Genomic DNA, 20,479 nt, shown 5'->3' on the forward strand with positions numbered 1-20,479 from the left:
GTGGGACCAGCAGATGAATGCCCAGAAGAAACCACCAAAGACTCACACAGAGGCCAAAGGGCGTGACGGGACGGCTAAATAGCTATTTATTTTATTTATTTTATTTTGTCAAACAATTATAGAGTGGTAATTTGTACAAATAAAACATTAGATAAGTAATGATAAAAAGTAACAAAAGAAGACAATAGGACAGGGACGGTAGGCACAGAGGTGCTCTTATGCAGGCCCCTTAACTAAGGTAGGAGTGGGCAGCTGGCAGATTGTAGAGTGTTGGAGAAACCCAGCTTTGGTCTGAGAGTGTTCTGTGCACCAGGCCGGTCAGTTTCCAGCTGTTTCACCTGCGGAATAACCCTACAAAATCTTAGAAGGTGCCTGCGGTTTTGCTGAAGCAACTGGATCAAAAAGGAAAATAGAAATTGCTGTGGTCTTCGGAGTTAAATAAGAAACACAGCTATCATAGTTTTCAAAGTATAAGATGCACCTTTCCCTCTGCTAAAAGAAGCTGAAAATTTGGGTGTGTCTTATACTCTGAATGTAGCTTTTTTGAAGCTTCCCCTCCCCAGCCCTAACAAGAAGATGATCTTCCCAGCTCTTCCAGGCTTGTAGGCTTGTTTTCATTGTTACTCCCTCCAAAAAAGGGTTTTTCCCCCCAGCCCTAATGAGGTGCTAATATTCTTCCCTGCTTGCAGACTCCCCCCCCCATCCCTAAGTCTTTGCAGGCTTTTTTCCATTGGGTACTCCCTCTGAAAAATGTTTTTCCACCCCTAAGTCTTTGCAGGCTTTTCCCCCATCCCTCAGTCTTTGCAGGCTTTTTTCCATTGGGTGCTCCCTCTGAAAAATGTTTTTCCCCATCCCTAGGTGTTTGCAGGCTTTCCCCCCATCCCTCAGTCTTTGCAGGCTTTTTTCCATTGGGCCCTCCCTCTGAAAAATGTTTTTTCCACCCCTAAGTCTTTGCAGGACTTTTTTTCATTGGGTCCTCCCTCTGAAAATGTTTTTCCCATCCCTAAGTCTTTGCAGGACTTTTTTTCATTGGGTCCTCCCTCTGAAAAATGTTTTTCCCATCCCTAAGTCTTTGCAGGATTTTTTTTGCATTGGGTCCCCCCTCTGAAAAATGTTTTCTCCATCCCTAAGTCTTTGCAGGCTTCCCCCCCATCCCTAAGTCTTTGCAGGATTTTTTTTTCATTGGGTCCTCCCTCTGAAAAATGTTTTTCCCATCCCTAAGTCTTTGCAGGATTTTTTTTGCATTGGGTACTCCCTCTGAAAAATGTTTTCTCCATCCCTAAGTCTTTGCAGGCTTCCCCCCCATCCCTAAGTCTTTGCAGGATTTTTTTTGCATTGGGTACTCCCTCTGAAAAATGTTTTCTCCATCCCTAAGTCTTTGCAGGCTTTCCCCCCATCCCTAAGTCTTTGCAGGATTTTTTTGCATTGGGTACTCCCTCTGAAAAATGTTTTCTCCATCCCTAAGTCTTTGCAGGCTCCCCCCCCATCCCTAAGTCTTTGCAGGATTTTTTTTGCATTGGGTCCTCCCTCTGAAAAATGTTTTTCCCATCCCTAAGTCTTTGCAGGACTTTTTTTGCATTGGGTCCTCCCTCTGAAAAATGTTTTTCCCATCCCTAAGTCTTTGCAGGATTTTCTTCCATTGGGTCCTCCCTCTGAAAAATGTTTTTTTCCATCCCTAAGTCTTTATAGGCTTGTTTTCGTTGCTACTCCCTCCCAAAAAGGTTTTTCTCAGCCCTAACCAGGGGGGGAAATGTGCCGAAGCTGACCAGACTGAGGACGCTAGCCAGATGAATACCTAGTAGGTAGATTTCCAGCCCCCCCTTATTTTCCACCCCCAAAACTAAGGTGCGCCAGGGCATATGGTTCTATTCGCTCCTTCACCTCAGCTCCTGGGTGACCCTGGTGGATTTGATTGTTCCTTGCTTCATTACTGTAGCTGTCAAATTTGCTCCCCCTTCTGTTGTGGTTGGCTCTGGGCCAGCTCCTGCTCCCAGGACTGTGGGGGTTGGTTTGGGAGAATCCTCACGTTATCAGAGACCGGTTTTGCTGGCAACAGCTTTGGACAGTGAAGATTCTGTGTCAAGGGCAGATTCTGCGAGTGAAGCAGGATCGGATGATGAGGTAGTTACAGGCAGCCCATTAGCTAATGACCCCATTAGTGAATTATCATTAGATTCGGAGGAAGAGGGATTCATAGATGCTCGCAGGCACAGGTTTATGACAAGAAGGGAACAACTGCGCAAGTATTATAGAAGATAAGGGAGAACACCTGTGGCTGGAGCAATTAGGCTAATGGAGCTGCTGATAAATTGCCAGTGTCGCTGTCTCTCGATGTGAGAGATTATCCGTTTGGTGAGAGACAAGTGCTGTTTGATTTTGGACTGCTTCAGTATTTACCAGGACTTTTAAAATATTTTACAGTTAAGTAAAGCTTGAGGACTCTTGAAGGGGAGTGGCTGTGACGTCTTCACAGCTGCTTTTATCTGCTCTGCTTTTGGTTTTGGTTTTCACAGCATTCTAGGCTTGTGGTTTGTGGGAGAGCACTTTGGCTGATTAAAGTGCCTGTATACAATATTTTTTTGTTGATAAACCGACTCTTAGTTTACTTTAAATCAGTGTGTGTGTTTGAATTTACACTTTGGACTTTATTGCAGCTCGTAAAGTGAATCCTGGCATAACACCTTCCAGCGAGAGAGTTTGGGCTACTTTAGGAAATTGACCAAGTTTGAAGGTTTCTGATATAACACAACTGCTAAACACTGCTGCTGGCAAGCAATAATTGAGATGTTTCCCATTCTAGGGCTTGCATTGTTCATTTGGTTGTCCCTCATTAAGGGCTACCATTTATTCCCTCTGCTGGTCCTTCTCTCTCTCTCTCTCAATGTGCATTATTGATTTTCCGATCTATAAATCTGTACGCCTACAGATCTGAAACGGGCCCTCTGGAGCACCAGCTTTTTGGCAGCAGATTTCACAATGCCCTTCAACTGTTAAGGAGGCAACGAATCAATATAACACAGGGGTCCCCAAACCTGGCCACTTTAAGACTTGTGGACTTCAACTCCCAGAATTCTCCAGCCAGCATAGCTAAACAGCATGGCTGGTTGGAGAATTCTGAGAGTTGAAGTCCACAAGTCTTAAAGTGGCCAGGTTTGGGGACCCCTGCCCACACCCATAATTCAATGCCTGGAGAGGGTGAAAACAGGTCCCCCCACCCCGGGAGGCTTCTAAAGGCCAGAAATGGCCTGTTTCCCAACTTCTGGTGGGCCCAGAAGGCTCGTGTTTCATCCTCCCCAGGCTTCAAAGGCTTCCCTGGAACTGGGGGAGGGTATAAAACCGCCATCCCCCATCCTCCCAGAGTCTCTCTGGAAGCCAAAAACGCCCTCCCAGAACCTCTGTGCGAGCCAAAAATCAGCTGGTCGGTACACAAATTGCACATTGGAGGTAAGATTGGCAAACGCTCGCATGCCAGAAGATATGGCTCCGCATGCCACCTGTAGGGGCAGAGATTCCTAGAGAGGTCCCATGGAGGCTTCTCCCTGCCTTTTCCGGCCCTGTTTCCTCCCAGGAGATTCCTAGAGAGGCCCCACGGAGGCTTCTCCCCACCTTCTCCAGTTCTGTTTTCTCCCAGGAGATGCCTAGAGAGGCCCCACAGAGGCTTCTCCCTGCCTTTTCCGGCCCTGTTTCTGCCCAGGAGTTTCCAAGAGAGGCCCCACAGAGGCTTCTCCCTGCCTTTTCCGGCAGGGTAGAGTAGAGTAGAATCAGATAGAATGGAATAGAATTAGAAGGGTAGGGTAGGGTAAGTTAGGATATAATAGAGTAGAGTAGAATCAGATAGAATAGAATAGGGTAGGGTAGGGTAAGTTAGGGTAGGGTAGAGTAGAATCAGATAGAATAGAATAGAATTAGAAGGGTAGGGTAGGGTAAGTTAGGGTATAATAGAGTAGAGTAGAATCAGATAGAATAGGGTAAGGTAGGGTAGGGTAAGTTAAGGTAGGGTAGAGTAGAGTAGAATCAGATAGAATAGAATAGAATTCGAACTAGAACAGAACAAAACAGAACAGAATTCTTTATTGGCAAAGTGTGATTGGACAAACAAGGAATTTTTCTTTGGTGCAAATGCTCTCAGCGTACACAAAAGAATGATCATATGCACCAAAGAAGAATTGGTGAAAAATTGCACATTCTACCTGTGCAACATTCCTGCAGCCCTGCCTCCATCAACTGCTGCAGTCTAAATCTGCTGATTTTGCATACTGATGACCCAGATTTGTCATTGCCAGGGAATGGAAAAGCAAACTCTGAAAGATTTCTGCAAGATCCTGCACTTTCCTGAGCCAAAGGCGCTGCTTTCATTTCTTATTGATAGGCTGCCTCTTCCCCACATAGGCCCACTTTTGTATTTGAGAGAGAGAATGGCAATAGAAACAGCAATAGCTCTTAGAAGGATATATTCCGCTTCACGGTGCTTTTACAGACCTCTCTGAGCAGGTTAGAGTCAGCCCCTTGCCCCCAATAATGGATCCTCATTTTACCCACCTTGGAAGGACGGAAGGCTGAGTCAACCTTGAGCTGGTAAGGATTGAACTGCTGGCAGTGGGCAGAGTTAGCTTGCAATACTGTGTTAGATGGATTAGATAGATAGATGGATAGATAGATAGATAGATAGACAGACAGACAGACAGACAGACAGACAGACAGACAGACAGACAGACAGACAGACAGACAGATATAGATGATAGATAGATAGGATAGATAGACAGACAGATAATACAGATAGATAGATAGATAGGTAGGTAGGTAGGTAGGTAGGTAAGTAGACAGACAGACAGACAGACAGACAGACAGATATAGATGATAGATAGATAGGATAGATAGACAGACAGATAATACAGATAGATAGATAGATAGGTAGGTAGGTAGGTAGGTAGACAGACAGACAGACAGATATAGATATAGATGATAGATAGATAAGATAGATTTAGATTTAGATTTCATTGGATTTGTATGCCGCCCCTCTCCGAGGACTTGGGGCGGCTCACAGCATGCACAGAAAAACAGGAATCAATAATAACAATCCAATTTATACCTTTAAAAAACAATCTTAAAATTCTAATTAAAAAGCTATCACTATCATTCATTCAACAAACTAAAGCATTCATTGGTCAGGGGGGGGGGGGAGATCTAAGGAACCCCAGGCCTGGCGGCAAAGATGAGTTTTTAAACTTTTTTGGAAGACGAAGAGGGTCAGGGCAGTATGAATCTCTGGGGGGAGCTGATTCCAGAGGGCCGGCCCCCCCACAGAGAAAGCTCTTCCCCTAGGTCCCGCCAGCCGACATAGATAGATAGATTAGATTAGATATATTGGATTTATATGCCGCCCCTCTCCGCAGACTCGGGGCGGCTCACAACAATGGTAAAAAACAGTACATAGTAACAAATCTAATATTTAGAAATCTAAATTACAGTTTTAGATTAAAAAGTCCAAAAAAGAAACCCCAGTATATAAAAAACAAGCACACAGTCGAATCATACACAAAACTACATGGGCAAGATAGATAGATAGATAGATAGATAGATAGATAAGATAGATAGATAGATAGATAGATAGATAGATATAGTTAGATAGATAGATAGATAGATAGATAGATAGATAGATATAGTTAGTTAGTTAGTTAGTTAGTTAGTTAGATAGATAGATAAATAGATAGATAGACAGACAGACAGACGATAGACAGACAGACAGACAGACAGATAGACGATAGATAGATAGATAGATAGATAGATAGATAGATAGATAGATAGATAGAGATAGAGATGATAGATAAGGTAGATAGGTAGGTTGGTAGGTAGGTAGGTAGATATATAGACAGATAGACAGACAGACAGACAGACAGATAACAATAGCAATAACTCACAGCCCTCTCTATGAGGGTTACAGAGTCAGTCTCTTGCCCACAATAATCTGGGTCCTTATTTTACCGACCTTGGAAGGATGGAAGCCTGAGTCAACGTTGACCAATCAGGATAGAACTGCTGGCCGTTGGCAGAGTTAGCCTGCAATCCTGCTTTCTAACCCCTGCGCCACCAAGGCTCTCCACAACGCCTGTGGGAGTCCTTGCGGCTCTCTGAGCTTAATTGTTGGTTTGCAGGTGTTTCATTACCCAACGAGGTCGCATCAGTACTGAGCACTAGCGTGCTAGACTTATATACCGCTTCACAGTCCTTTCGCAGCCCTCTTAAGCACTTTACAGAGTCAGCCTCTTGCCCCCCAACAATCTGGGTCCTCATTTGACCCACCTCGGAAGGATGGAAGGCTAAGTCAACCTTGATATTCATGCCTGTTAGAAAAACATATATCCTTGGGCAATCATAATATGCCTGTACAGTGATCCCTCGTTTTTCGCGGGAGATGCATTCCAAGACCACCCGTGAAAAACGAATTTCCATGAAGTAGCGGAAAGATATTTTTTTGTGTATTTAACGAGTATTTGGACTTTTAAACCCCACACTTTGCATTAAACAGTCATTCTAGAATGATTCTCAGCTGGAACTATATGTGATATCATACCAGTTTCTTTAATATAATACAGTAGTACTGTAGAAGAATTTTATGAATTTTTAATGGATTTAAAAATTTCAGTGGATTTAATGGATTGAAGCCCCCTTTGAAAACCCGTGAAGTAGCGAATCCGCGAAAGATGAACCACGAAGTAGCGAGGGATTAGTGTGTAACTTGTGTTGCTGAAGATCAGTAACAGCAGGAAACTCACTACAGAATATTGGTGCCCATTGGTTAAATAATTGCAGCAGAGTTCCAAACCCCCCCCCCCCCATTGCCCTTCAAAGAGCTGCTTCTTTAAACAAATACATCCATGGGGACAGAAGTGGAAAGTCTATGCACGCTAAAGATTTGACGATGTTACCTATTGCTTTGAGTCTAAAGAGACCGTATCTCAGGTCGATAAACCACACTACGGGGCAGTCAGAGAACTTGAAAAGAGGGAGGAAAAAAGGAAGGCAGGGAGAAAGGAGATGGAAGAGGGAGAAAGAAAGGAGGGAGGGAGGGAGGAAGGAAGGGAGGGAAAGGAACAAGACAGGGAGGGAGAGAGGAAAGAGGGTAGAAGGAAGGAAGGAGACAGTAGGAAGGAAGGAGGAAGAAAGGAAGGAAAGAGAGGAAGAAGCAAGAAAAGGAATGAGAAGGAGGAAGGGAGGAAAGAGGTAGAAGAAAGGGGACAGGGAAGGAAAGGGAGAGGGAGGAAGGAAGGAGACAGTAGGAAGGAAGAAGATGGAGGGCAGAAGGAAGGAAAGGGAGATAGAAAGGAAGGGAAGGAAGGAAGAAGACAGGGAAGAAAAGGGAGAGAGGGAGGAAAGAAGGAGACAATAGGAAGGAAGGAGAGAGGGCAGAAGGAAGGAAAGGAAGAATGGATGGAAGGAGGAAGGAGGGGGAGGGAAGGAAGGAAGGAAAGGAATGAGAGAAGGAGGGAGGAAGGAGGGTAGAAGGAAGGGAAAGAAGGAAGGAGGCAGGGAAGAAAAGGAGGAGAGGAAGGAAAGGAGGGGACAGTAGAAGGGAAAGGAAGTAGGAAGAAGGAAGGGGAGACTATGTATGATGTAGTCTGGGTCACAAATGTGACTCAGACAACGCTTTGTGCAGAAACGATGCACTGTTTGTTGAAAATATTTTTAAAAAACTTTTGTTAAGGAAAAAAAGTAAGTACGGTAAGTAAGCAAGTAAGCAAGTAAGGAAGGAAGGAAGGAAGGTGAGACAGAGGAAGGAGGGAGGGAAGGAAGGAAGGAAAGAAGGAAGGAAGGAAAGAAGGAAGGAAGGAAGGAAGGAAGGAAGGAAGGTGAGACAGAGGAAGGAATGAGAGGGAAGAAGGAAGGAAAAAGAAAGTAGCCTAACATCTTGCAGGGTAAGGACTGAAGATGCATTTCCAAGGACAGTGAGAAGAGCAAAATGCCAATCAATGCATTCCTTATGATCTCCGGCTTCATCTTATTGCCAGAATCAGGCCGCGCCTCCTCCTGCCCTTGAAAGGACAAGCAGTGAAAAGGAAAGGGAGGGCCGAGCGGAGAGTGGAGAGAGCTCACACTTCGGGACCGAGCAGGGCTCATCCTTGAAGCCAGCTTCCATTTTGACCCTGGGCAAAGCAGGCAACTGAGAACGGCCTGCTCTCAAATGCTGAAACTCCCAATCCTGGAGCTTTGCTGGCGTGAAGCTGGCACTCTGGGGGAAGAAGCCCCCCCCGGGAAACCTCCCCAAATCCTATTTAGCGGAGGCGGGAGGGCCGTGGCAAGGAGGTGGGGCGGAGGTGGGAAGAAAGGCACTGCAGCCAGCAAGCAACAAAAGAGGAATTTTGTTTTAGTAGGGAGAGAATAAGCCGACATAATTATCGAAATATAACATAAATTATATTATATTTTTAAATTATATTGAATTATATTTACATTAGATAAATTATATTAGATAATTATATATATATATATATTTTAAAAATCCATTGAACAGTTTGCCTCCAGAAGTTGTGAATGCTCCAACACTGGAAGTTTAACTTCCAGTGTTGGAGCATTCACAACTTCTGGAGGCAAACTGTTCAATGGATTTTTAAAATAATAATATTAAAATAAGTGACTCTGCAGAATCCATCAGGGAGGAGGAGGAAGAGGAGGAAGAAGAATTCAATCCTAAGTGATGTGCCACTGTGACTAGGGGATACAGATAGTCCTCAAAGTTACAACAGCACTGAAAAAAGTGACTTATGATCATTTTTTCACACTTTATAACCACTGGAGCATCTCCACGGTCACATGATCAAAATCCAGACATTTGGCAACTGATTCACATTTATGACCATGGCAGCATCCAATGGGGGTCGTGCAATCCCCTTTTGGGATCGATGTGGGGGAGGGAGGGAGATTCACTTAACAACCTGGTTACTAATTTAACAACTTGCATAGGTCGACTCAAAGAGCGTAGCTGGCCCAAAGTCCCCCAGCCAGCTTTCATGACTAAGGTGGGTAGGAGATAACCAGGCTGAGTCCAAGGAGGGGAAGGAAATTCAAATGTATCATAAGTCAAGAGTTCCTGCACACCAATAAGATATCTAAGGTCCAGTCTACCTTGAATGCCTTTCTTATCTTCTACAATATTATTATTATTATTAGCCACTCCGAATCTTCGGAGAGGGGCAGCATACAAATCTAATAAATTATTATTATTATTATTATTATTATTATTATTATTATTATTATTATTATCATCATCATCATCATCATCATCATCATTATTTGTATGCCGCCCCTCTCCAAAGATCCGTATGTCCCTCGACCACTAGTTGGTTAGATTTCCAGAATCTCCTGATTTCCCCAATGATTGGCAGATGAGACTGGAACTCACTGTCACCAAGTAACGTCATCACCCAGCTGGCAGGTAGGATTAGAACTCATCAACTCTAGTCCTAAGGTAGGACTAGAACTTACCAACTCTTGGTGAGTGGCCCAAAGTCAAACAGGACTAGAACTCACTGTCTGCTGATTGGCCTTAAATCATACTCTTAGCTTCCATACTTAGGGTGGTACTAGAACTCATTGTCTCCATATGATTGCCTCTAAACCACTCAGCTGGCTTTCATGCCTAAGAGGAGACTAGAACTTACAGTCTCTTTGTTTCCAGGCCAGTTCTTTGACCACTGCAATAAACTGTCTCTTGGATAGTATTATGCAGGGCTTATATGCCACTCCTATCAAAGTCAAATCTGCAGCTTCCTTTAAGAAGGGAGGGAGGGAGGGAGGGAGGAAACAGATAGATGGTTAGGTGGATGGAGATAGATAGATAGATAGATAGGTGGGTTGGTAAGTAGCTAGGTAGGTATGTAGGTAGGTAGAGGTAGATAGGTGGGCAGATAGGTAAGTAGGTGGTTAGGTAGATAGATAGGCAGGCAGGCAGGCAGACAGATAGAAAGGTACCCTGTTTTCCCCAAAATAAGACATCCCCTGATAATAAGCCCAATCAGGCTTTTGAGTGCATGGCAGTAAGGCCAAGCACTTATTTCAGGGTTAAAAAACTATATAAGGCAGGGTCTTATTTTCAGGGAAACACGGTAAGAATCCACACAGAGCTGATGGCTCATATTCAACCAACCTGCAGTTCCGTGCCGACTCTCAACCCTGGAGCCTCCCCATCCTGCCTTCTCTCCCCTCGTCTCTTCTAATCCGCCCTACCCAGCTAGAGGTGCAGGTTTTTGCGTTCTTTGACATAAAGATAACAAGTAGGGGGGAGAGAGAGAATAAATAATAATATCACAAGCTTTTGTTGCATTCGCACGCAGGACCAGAAAAATGAGATCCATGGTTGAAACGGTTTTAAAGAAGGCTTTGGTTTCCAAAATTTTACCGTGGCCCCACCTTCCTTCCTGTAATCCCTCGAATGAAATCCAGGACCATTCCAAAGAAAAGATAATTACAAGCCGTTATTATTTCCCCTCCACGGATCAAGAAAATCTGCCCTTTTTTGAGTGGGAGGGGTGGGGGAAGCCACATCTCCCCCCCTTCCCACCCCAAATCTGCTGACGATGCTTTGTTTTCGACATCTGCCACTCTCGAACAATCTAAGAGAATATTAATGATCTCAAAAGGATTTGGAGGTTAACAAGGTCTCTGTATGTCTTATACGATAAAGGTGTGGTCAAGAGAATTCTCTCCCCCCTCCCTGGCAGACAATGTGCATAAAATTATAAAAATCATCCTTAAAACAGAATAAATGGATTAAAAACAAACCCAGAAACAAATAAACTCAAAGGCCAAGCTTGCTGGAACAGTTTAGGTTTTTCCCCCTGCTGTGTCAGTTGTATATGTTTCCTCCTTCAGGGGAAGATATTGAGGATGGGGGGGTCACATTTCCTCCCTCCCAGTCTCCTGCTAAACCCCCTCCCACAAATACCATCCCTGCTGACCAAATCCATGCCCCTCCAATGATGGATGGATTGGGTTTATTCGATTTATTAAATTTACTGTATATGCCATTTATAGGCCCTCTGGAACCAACTCCCCCCAGAGATTAGAACTGCCCCTACTCTCCTTGCCTTTCGTAAGCTCCTTAAAACCCACCTTTGTCCTCAGGCATGGGGGAACTGAGACATCTCCCCCGGGCATATACAATTTATGAGTGGTATGTTTGTATGTATGTTTGTTTAGTAAATGGTTTTTTTTAATATTTTAAACTACGATTTAGATTTGTTATGAATTGTTTTATTTTGTTGTGAGCCGCCCCGAGTCTGCGGAGAGGGGCGGCATACAAATCTAAATAATAAATAAATAAATAAATAAATTGATGCCCATCACTGGTTTAGTTGTTTTTATTATTGGATTGTTACATGTTGTTTTTATCATTGTTGTTAGCCGCCCCGAGTCTACGGAGAGGGGCGGCATACAAATCCAATAAATTATTATTATTAATTATTATTATTATCACTGCTTCCAGTGATTTCTGGGCAGCTTATAAAAAAAGACATGGAGATTAAAACATTAAAAAATAAAAAGATAATACGAAATGACAAAGAAGGGGCAGCTGACTCTGGAGCTACCAGTTCCTGCTTTAGAGCTCCCAAGGTCTCCTTTGCCCTAGTGATGGGCTGGCGGTGTCTTCCTTCCCTACAGGGGGGGCCTGTAAGTGTGGCTGCGGGTTTTGTGCAACCTCTTTGGGGAGGATGTTGGGAGAAGGCGTGGCCCCTTGGGTAGCAGGAATATCTGCTGGTGGAGGCTCGGCTTGCTAAGTGGGCAGGGGGCAAGTGAAAGATGCTGATGAACAGGGCCGAAGGAGGGAAAAATATGCTTGTTATTTTATTTCCCAACCTCCAGTTGCAGGCCTGGCTTGCTTATTCCTTGTTAGGTTTCTCCAGATGTTTCCTTCTGTTAGCATCTCCCTGATTTTAAGGGACAGGAGGCTGGGAAGGAAACGGGTCTTTTAGTCATGCAGGGATAAAATCCATCCATCCACTCAATTCAGCTTGTCGCATTTCACCCTCCTGCAGAAATCTTTTCCTTTATGCACACTGAGAGCATCTGCACCAGAGACAAATCCCTTTTCTGTCCAATCACACTTGGCCCAGAAAGAATTCTGATTCTATTCTATTCTTATTCTGAATGCTATTCTATTCATTCCATTCCATTCTATTCTAATCATTCCATTGTATTCTAATATATATTTTCTTTTATATACACTGAGAACATATGCACCAAAGATGAATTCCTTGTGTGTATAATCACACTTGGCTAATAAAAAATTCTATTCTATTCTGCTTTGATTCTTTTCGATTCAATTCAATTCTTGTGAAATGTATCTTTTTTATGTACACTGAGAGCATCTGCACCAAAGACAAATTCCTTGTGTGTCCAATCACACTTGGCCAATAAAGAATTCTGTTCTATTCTATTCAATTCAATTCTATTCTGAAGGGTGGGGTGGTGATGAGGCCCAACAGGCAGGGCTTTGTCTTTGGCTGATCTCTTCCATCTTCTGCAACTTCTGGGTTTCTGTTTTTTAATTTTTAGTGGCAGTCTCCTTAACCTTACAAGTCCTTCTTTCCTTCTTCAGGCCCCCAGCAGCCCCATCCAATCATTGCAACCACTAATCAGGTCATCATCATCATCATCATCATAGGAGGAGGAGGAGGAGGAGGAGGAGAGGAAGAGCTTTCCAAGGCAAACCTGGCAGCCCTAAGAGCCCTTTGTCATTGTCAGGAAATTGAAACATCTTTCCATAAAGGGGGGGTGGGGTGGAGAGGAAGAAGCAGATTGTTTCCAAGCGCCATATGGGGAATGCACCTGGTCCTCCCCACCCCTCCCTTCCTCCTGTCCTCCCCCCACCGCCTTTCAGAGACACTCCGGGCTCTTCCACTCCCCAAGGCAGAGGAAGCCTGGGCCAGTCGTTGGCTTCATCTACAGGCCAATTTCTGCACAAAAAATAAAGTCGCCATCTCTCCCTGTCTCCCTCCAGCCAACTGCAATGAATATGGGGTTTTTCCCCCTCCTGGCATCAGTGAATATCGGGTGGGCGGCTCCTCCCCTGCCCCAAGGCATCTCCTAGTTCCAGCTGCTGCATCCTTAAATCAGAGGGGTGGACATCTCTGCCCTTGGCATTTTTAAAGGTGTGGAGCTCAGCAGTGGGGGAGGCGAGCTGCGTATACACACCCCGCAGCACCTCTCTGCCAGCCAGTTGGTGCATTTGTGAACGTTTGCGCCTTCGCCTTCTCTTCTCTCCGAGCGTGCCTAGCAGCTGGTAATCTTTCTGGGGTCTCTCTCTCTCCCCCCTCCCACCTCTCTCCCTCCTTCTCTCTCTCTCTCTCTCTCCTTTCCTCCTTCCCTCTCCCACTCTCTCCTCCCCCCCTCCTATTTTTTTTTTTTTGAAGAGGACAAGTGATGGAAGGCTAATTTGCACTTTCCGTTTCTAAAACTCTCAGGAATATAGCAAAAGACCGAGTCTGCCCTTTTGATTTTCTTTTGAAAATTATCTTTTAATTTAATTTTTATTTTGGGGGGACGTGCGTTTGTGCCAAGCATGTTTAAAGGAGCCTTTCCACACACACACGCACACACCAGTGGGGCACACATACAAATCTTTGCAAACTGTCTATTGCTTAGGTTGCCCCAATGGTCTAATTGCATCGCCGCACGACTCTTTTCATCGACTTAAAAAACCCCCATGAAATAAAGGTGTAACCCAAGACACATTTAGGATTAGCGGAGGGCAGGCGCATATATAGAAATCCTTAGAGCAGGAGCCCCATATGTCTCTTTGCCTGCCCCACCCCAACCCCTATCAGGGCCTTCTTCTCTGAGCAGCTCTGCGGTGGTATCACAAGCCCTTGCAGGGGAAAAAGATTGTTGGGGAAACGAGTGTTGGCTCTCATTCAATGCCATGGAAGGGCCACTCCCTCCCAAGCCAGCACGGAGCTTCTCCATCTCTGGATACAGCTAACCCAAATGCCTTACTCTTTTTTTTTTTTTTGGTAAACTAATTAAAAAAATTAAAATCACATTTTGAGACTGCAAATTGATACAGGTTTCTCTCATGGTCGTGTGACGGTTGCAGGCAAATCTATCTTCATCGTCAGCCCATCCAGGCAACCTGGAAATCCAACCAGCCCCACAAACAAGCAAAATAACAATATTTTTTTTTTTAAAAGAAAAAGACAACAATGCTGGGATATATGCTTTGTCAGGGAAGGAAACCCACCCATTCCTCTATCCCACCCACCTACCCGCCACGGCAGGCTTGGGAAAGGAGCAGGGTGAATTGCCTCGAATCTTGGAAGAATAAAAATAGTGCCCTGGTATCTGCAGAGAAAGGAAAAAGAAGGAGAAGAGGAGGAGGAGGAAGAGGAGAAGAAGAAAAGGAGACGGAGAGAAGGAAGGAAAGAGGAGAAAAGAAGGAGAAGCGGAGGAGGAAGGAGAAGGAGGAGAAGGAGAAGAAAAGAAGGAGGAGGAGAAGGAGAGAAGGAAGGAGGGAAGGACGAGGAGAAAAGGAGAAGAGGAGGAGGAGAAAAGGAGGAGGAGAAAGAAGAAGGAAGGAGAATAAGAGAAGGAAGAAAGAAGAAGAAAAGGAGAAGAGGAAGAAGGAAGGAAGGAAAAGAAGAAGGGAGAAGGAGAAGGAAGAGGAGAAGGAGAAGGAAAAGAAGAAGGGAGAAAAAAGGGAACGCCACCCCTGATTTTACGGTACCTGAAACGGTGCTGGCCATGGTGCTGAAATGGGGAGATGGGCGGTGAAAGAAAAGCTGCAGACCGCAGAGGAGGAGACGGAGAGGGCTGCCTTGTGCTTGCCGGAGTACTGCAATGCTGTGGAAGGAAGGAGAGCTGTGACTCAGCTGGAGGGGGCTGTGGCTCTCCGAGGGGGGAGGAGAAAGATGGCACACGTGTGCAAAGGGGAGGGGAGGGGAGGGAGGGAGGCTACAAGGGAAAAGAAAGGGAAGGAAAAGACACGGAAGGGGCCAGATCGGAAGACCCAACTGGCTAGCAAGACTTGGCTTTGGGCAGCCAAAGCTTTCAGGTTTCTTTTCTGGGGAGGTGGGAAGAATGTAGAGGCTCTGGAGACATGGGGCCAGGCGAAGAGACACACCCAAATATTGGAGATTTCTCCAATGCAGCCCTTTCTGTTTCGACACAGATAAGAGAGGGACCAGCCACCCATCAAGTTGGTCTTCAAAGCTAAAACACATGAAGAACGGCTGCAGAAATGGGGCACGTCTAGTCTGATGAAAAGAAGGACCAGGGGAGACATGGTAGCAGTCATCCAATATATCAGGAGTTGCCACAAAGAAGAGGGAGTCAAGCCATTCTCCAAGGCACCAGAAGGCCTGGCAAGAAGCAATGGGTGGAAACTAATCAAAGAGAGAAGCCATTTAGCACTAAGGAGAAATTGGCTGACATCTGTGGAATAGCTTATTATTATTATTATTTTATTACTATTATTTATTACATTTGTACACCGCCCCCTCTCCGTAGACTCCAGAAGTTGTGAATGCTCTAACACTGGAAGTTTTTAAGAAGATGTTGGATAATCATCTGTCTGAAGTGGTGTAGGGTTTCCTGCCTAAGAAGGGGGTTTGATTAGAAGACCACCAAGGCTCCTTCCAACTCTGTTATTCTATTCTGTTCTATGCTATTTTATTCTACTCTATTCTATTCTATAGGATGTTGAAACTCTGGAAAGAGTGCCAAGAAGAGCAACAAAGATGATTAGAATAGCTAAAACATGAAGAATAGTTGCAGGAAAAGCAAGTAGGATGCTTGGCTGCATAGCTAGAGATATAACAAGCAGGAAGAGGGAGATTGTGATCCCGCTATATAGAGCGCTGGTGAGACCACATTTGGAGTACTGTGTTCAGTTCTGGAGACCTCACCTACAAAAAGATATTGACAAAATTGAACGGGTCCAAAGACGGGCTACAAGAATGGTGGAAGACCTATCAGGAAAGACTTAATGAACTCAATCTGTATAGTCTGGAGAACAGAAGGAAAAGGGGGGACATGATCGAAACATTTAAATATATTAAAGGGTTAAATAAGGTCCAGGAGGGAAGTGTTTTTAATAGGAAAGTGAACACAAGAACAAGGGGACACAATCTGAAGTTAGTTGGGGGAAAGATCAAAAGCAACATGAGAAAATATTATTTTACTGAAAGAGTAGTAGATCCTTGGAACAAACTTCCAGCAGACATGGTAGATAAATCCACAGTAACTATATTTAAACATGCCTGGGATAAACATATATCCATCCTAAGATAAAATACAGAAAATAGTATAAGGGCAGACTAGATGGACCATGAGGTCTTTTTCTGCCGTCAGACTTCTATGTTTCTATGTTTCTATGATGTGATCAAAAGCTAGAATAAGTGATAGAAATAAGAATAGCAATAGCATTTAGACCTATATACCACTTCACAGTGTTTTACAGCCCTGTCTAAGCGGTTTACAGAGTCAGTATATTGCCCCCAACAATCTGGGGCCTCATTTGACCCACTTCAGAAAGATGGAAGGCTGAGTCAACCTTGAGCCTGGTGAGATTTGAACTGGTGAACTACAGCCAACAGTCAGCAGAATCAGCTTGCAGTACCGCACTCTAACCACTGTCCCACCATTGGGGGGAGGATACTAATACAGTATAGATTTTTTAATATTGCAAAATGAAAGTAATAAGAGAAAATGTGAAAAATGGTAAATTATAAATTAATATAAGCATGTTTTATTACAAATATGTATGCGGGTTGAATGGAAGGGCTTATAATTAATTTGAGCAGCTTTTATTGCATTAGAATGTATGTCATTCAGGTGCCACACTGTTTGCACATTGATTTGATATTTTGATAAAAATAAATAAATAAATAAACTTGAGGGGGGAAAAGCAGGAGAGGTATGACTGTGACCCTGCAACTTCCTTTATCGAGAACTTAGCTGGGCAGTTAGAAGAAATATTAGAGGGAAAAATAGAAAAGAAACCTGCATTTTTCTTGTTTGGTATAGCCTGCGAAAATTTGAAAAAAAAAATCAATTGTTTCTAATCCTCCATATAACGACAGCAGTGAGAATAGTGCTGGCACAATATTGGAAAAACAGAAATTTGCCTATTGAGGAAGATATAATTGAAAAAAAAAATCACAATGTGTGCCGAAAGGTAGTTCTTTCAAAGGTAGCCCCATGTAGAGAGCATTACAGTAGTCGAATCTTGAGGTGATGAGGGCATGAGTGACTGTGAGTAGTGAGTCCCGGTCCAGATAGGGCCGCAACTGGCGCACCAGGCGAACCTGGGCAAATGTCCCCCTCGCCACAGCTGAAAGATGTTTCTCTAATGTGAGCTGTGGATCGAGGAGGACGCCAAAGTTGTGGACCCTCTCTGAGGGGGTCAGTAATTCCTCCCCCAGGGTTATGGATGGACAGATGGAATTGTCCTTGGGAGGCAGAACCCACAGCCACTCCGTCTTATCCGGGTTGAGTTTGAGTCTGTTGACACCCATCCAGACCCCAACAGCCTCCAGGCACCGGCACATCACTTCCACTGCTTCGTTGACTGGACACGGGGTAGAGATGTACAACTGGGTATCATCTGCATATTGATAATACCTCACCCCATGCCTCTGGATGATCTCACCCAGTGGTTTCATGTAGATATTGAATAGCAGGGGGGAGAGGACTGACCCCTGAGGCACCCCACAAGGGAGTAACCTTGAGGTCGACCTCTGACCCCCCATTAACACCTACTGCAACCGACCGGAGAGGTAGGAGGAGAACCACTGAAGAACAGTGCCTCCCATTCCCAGTCCCAACCCCTCCAGCCGATGCAGAAGGATACCATGGTCGGTGGATGGAAAATAGGTAAAAAAAGTAAAATCATAGAGTTAACAAATGTTAGATAATATGGGAAGTAAATGTCAGAGAATCAGTTATAAAAGGAAAAACAAAAGATATACTAGAATAAGATCTTCGCTAAAGCTTGATGTATACATATATGTAAATACAATTCATGTAATAGTAAATAAGCACAATTAGAATTATACTACCAGCATGTCACAAATTGTCCAACTTTTATCTCAATTTTTTTTCTTTTTCTGTGTGAATTTTATTGTTAGTATTTTGTGTGTTTAAATAAAGTCTATTTTTAAAATTAAAAAAAGAAATAAAAAAGAGAACTCAGCTGGGCAAATGGTGGGTTCATCAATAAGCCTTTCTCCCTAATCCTTCCTCCTTGGGGAAAATGGCCCCTCCGAGTAGCTAAAACCAATCGATGGGGAAAAAAACACACACACAAAAAAGTCTGTGTTTGCAGCTTTCTGATCTGAAAGATATTTTTAAGAAAGGAAGGAAAAAAGCATGGTAAGGAATTTTTTTTAAAAAAAACAGCAAATCGCTATTCTGATATCAACTCATAACTCACTGGCCTTGGTTCAAAAAAAAATTAAATAAAAATCTGGTTATTCAGCAAGTCCGATGGCTTGACCTTAACTTTTTTGCTGACTTCTCCGGCCTGATTAAATGGCGGTTCCTGTTTAATGACAGCCTGAGAGACAGGCGGAGCTGGCCTTTCTACTTCTGGACGCTCCAACATCAGGAGGCCCAAATTATCTCATTTGGAATGGCCCCTCTTATCCTAGCTTTGCTGTTTTGCTTTTTTTGCTCATTGGTACCTCACTGACCTTGGTTGACCTTGGAAAGAAAAATGGGGACTGCTTGGATGAGGCCACCACCACAGAATCCTGAGTTCCACTGAGAAGCTGAAAGGCAGCCTCAGAAAGACGCAGCAACTTCCATCAAGCAAAGCGCTCCACAATTTTGGGGAATGAAGCTGGACTTAAGAAACTGGATCCCGCTATCAGTTAGTTTCGTCATCTTAGAAACATGGAAACATGGAAGATTGACAGCAGAAATAGACCTCATGGTCCATCTAGTCTGCCGTTATACTATTTCCTGTATTTTATCTTATCTTGATCTCTATTTGGAGAATTCAATGCTCCCATTTGACCCTTCAACAATTCCCCAGTCTCACACTACTAACCAGAGCACTTTCGCCAGACCAATCCTTGAATACAGCTCATCTGTTTGGAACCCACACCACATTTCAGACATAAACACTCTAGAAAATGTCCAGAGATACTTCACCAGAAGAGCCCTTTACTTGCAACAGAATACCTTACGCAACTAGACTTACAATCCTAGGTTTAGAAAGCTTAGAACCACATCGCCTTAAACAGACCTGAGCATAGCCCATAAAATCATGTCCATGTTTTCATGAGGTACAGCTCATGAAAAACCCCAATCCCCCATCTCAGAAAATTAGAATATCACATACGATCAAGAAAATAAGGATTGTACAGTACATAGAATCCCTCGGAAAGGGGCGGCATATAAATACAATTAATAAATAAAATAAATAAATAATAAATAAATAAACAATGTTGGACCTCTGAAAAGTATAAGAGTGCACATGTAATCAGTGCATGGTTTGGGCTCCTTTTGCAGCAATTACTGCCTCAATGCGGCGTGGCATGGAAGCTATCGGCCTGTGGCAAGGCTGAGGTGTTATGGAAGACAAGATGCTTCAATAGCGGCCTTCAGCCCTTCTGCATTGTTCGGTCTCATGTCTCTCATCTTTCTCTTGGCAATGCCCCATGGATTCTCTATGGGGTTCAGATCAGGTGAGTTTGCTGGTCAATCAAGCACAGTAATCCCACGGTCATTGAACCAGATTTTGTTGCTTTTGGCAGTGCTGGAAACTTGAAGTCAGCATCCCTATAAAGCTCGGCTGCGGAAGGAATCTATGGGGCATTGCCAAGAGAAAGATGAGAGATAACGAGTCTCTCTCATATATTACGACTTCGGGACCGCCTTCTGCCACACAAATCCCAGCGACCGATTAGGTCCCATAGAGTTGGCCTTCTCCGGGTCCCGTCGACAAAACAATGTCGTCTGGTGGGCCCCAGGAGAAGAGCCTTCTCTGTGGTGGCCCTGACCCTCTGGAATCAACTCCCCCTGGGGATCAGGACTGCCCCCCCCCCTCACCTTTTGCAAACTACTGAAAACCCACCTATGCCGCCAGGCTTGGGGGACATAACTGACCCTTAGCTGTTTCATTTTATGTTTGGTTTAATTGGATGGTATGATTGTTTTATAATGGATTTTTATAATTGTTTTTAATGTTAGATTTGTGCTTTGTATTTGTTGCGAGCCGCTCCGAGTCTTCGGAGAGGGGCGGCATACAAGTCTAATAAATATAAATGTAAATATAAATGTAAATATAAATATAAACTTTTGCATGATATACTAATTTTTGGAGTTTCACCAGTAGCTAAATGTCTGTAGAGATTCGCAGTTATCCAGGTTTGTCCCAAAGGTGCTTTATCAGAAAGCAACTGGACTTCTTTGTTTTTTTCTTTGAAGACATTTCTCTACTCATCCAAGAAGCTGGTAAAAAGAGAAACATTAGGACAGGGGA

At 43.9% G+C, this 20,479-nt stretch overlaps 1 protein-coding gene across 1 annotated transcript in view; it reads right to left on the minus strand.

Moving 5' to 3' along the window:
• The window catches only part of STMN3 (stathmin 3), a 51,125-nt gene extending 36,357 nt beyond the window's left edge, over positions 1 to 14,768 (minus strand). Inside the window, exon 1 of the mRNA XM_070748763.1 lies at positions 14,717 to 14,768. Coding sequence (XP_070604864.1) covers positions 14,717 to 14,735 — 19 coding nt within the window. The 5' untranslated portion in view covers positions 14,736 to 14,768. The remainder of the gene's footprint in view (positions 1 to 14,716) is intronic.
• Between the last annotated feature and the right edge of the window lie 5,711 nt (positions 14,769 to 20,479).

The sequence above is a fragment of the Erythrolamprus reginae genome, chromosome 3, assembly GCF_031021105.1.
Source record: "Erythrolamprus reginae isolate rEryReg1 chromosome 3, rEryReg1.hap1, whole genome shotgun sequence".
Lineage (NCBI taxonomy): Eukaryota > Metazoa > Chordata > Lepidosauria > Squamata > Dipsadidae > Erythrolamprus > Erythrolamprus reginae.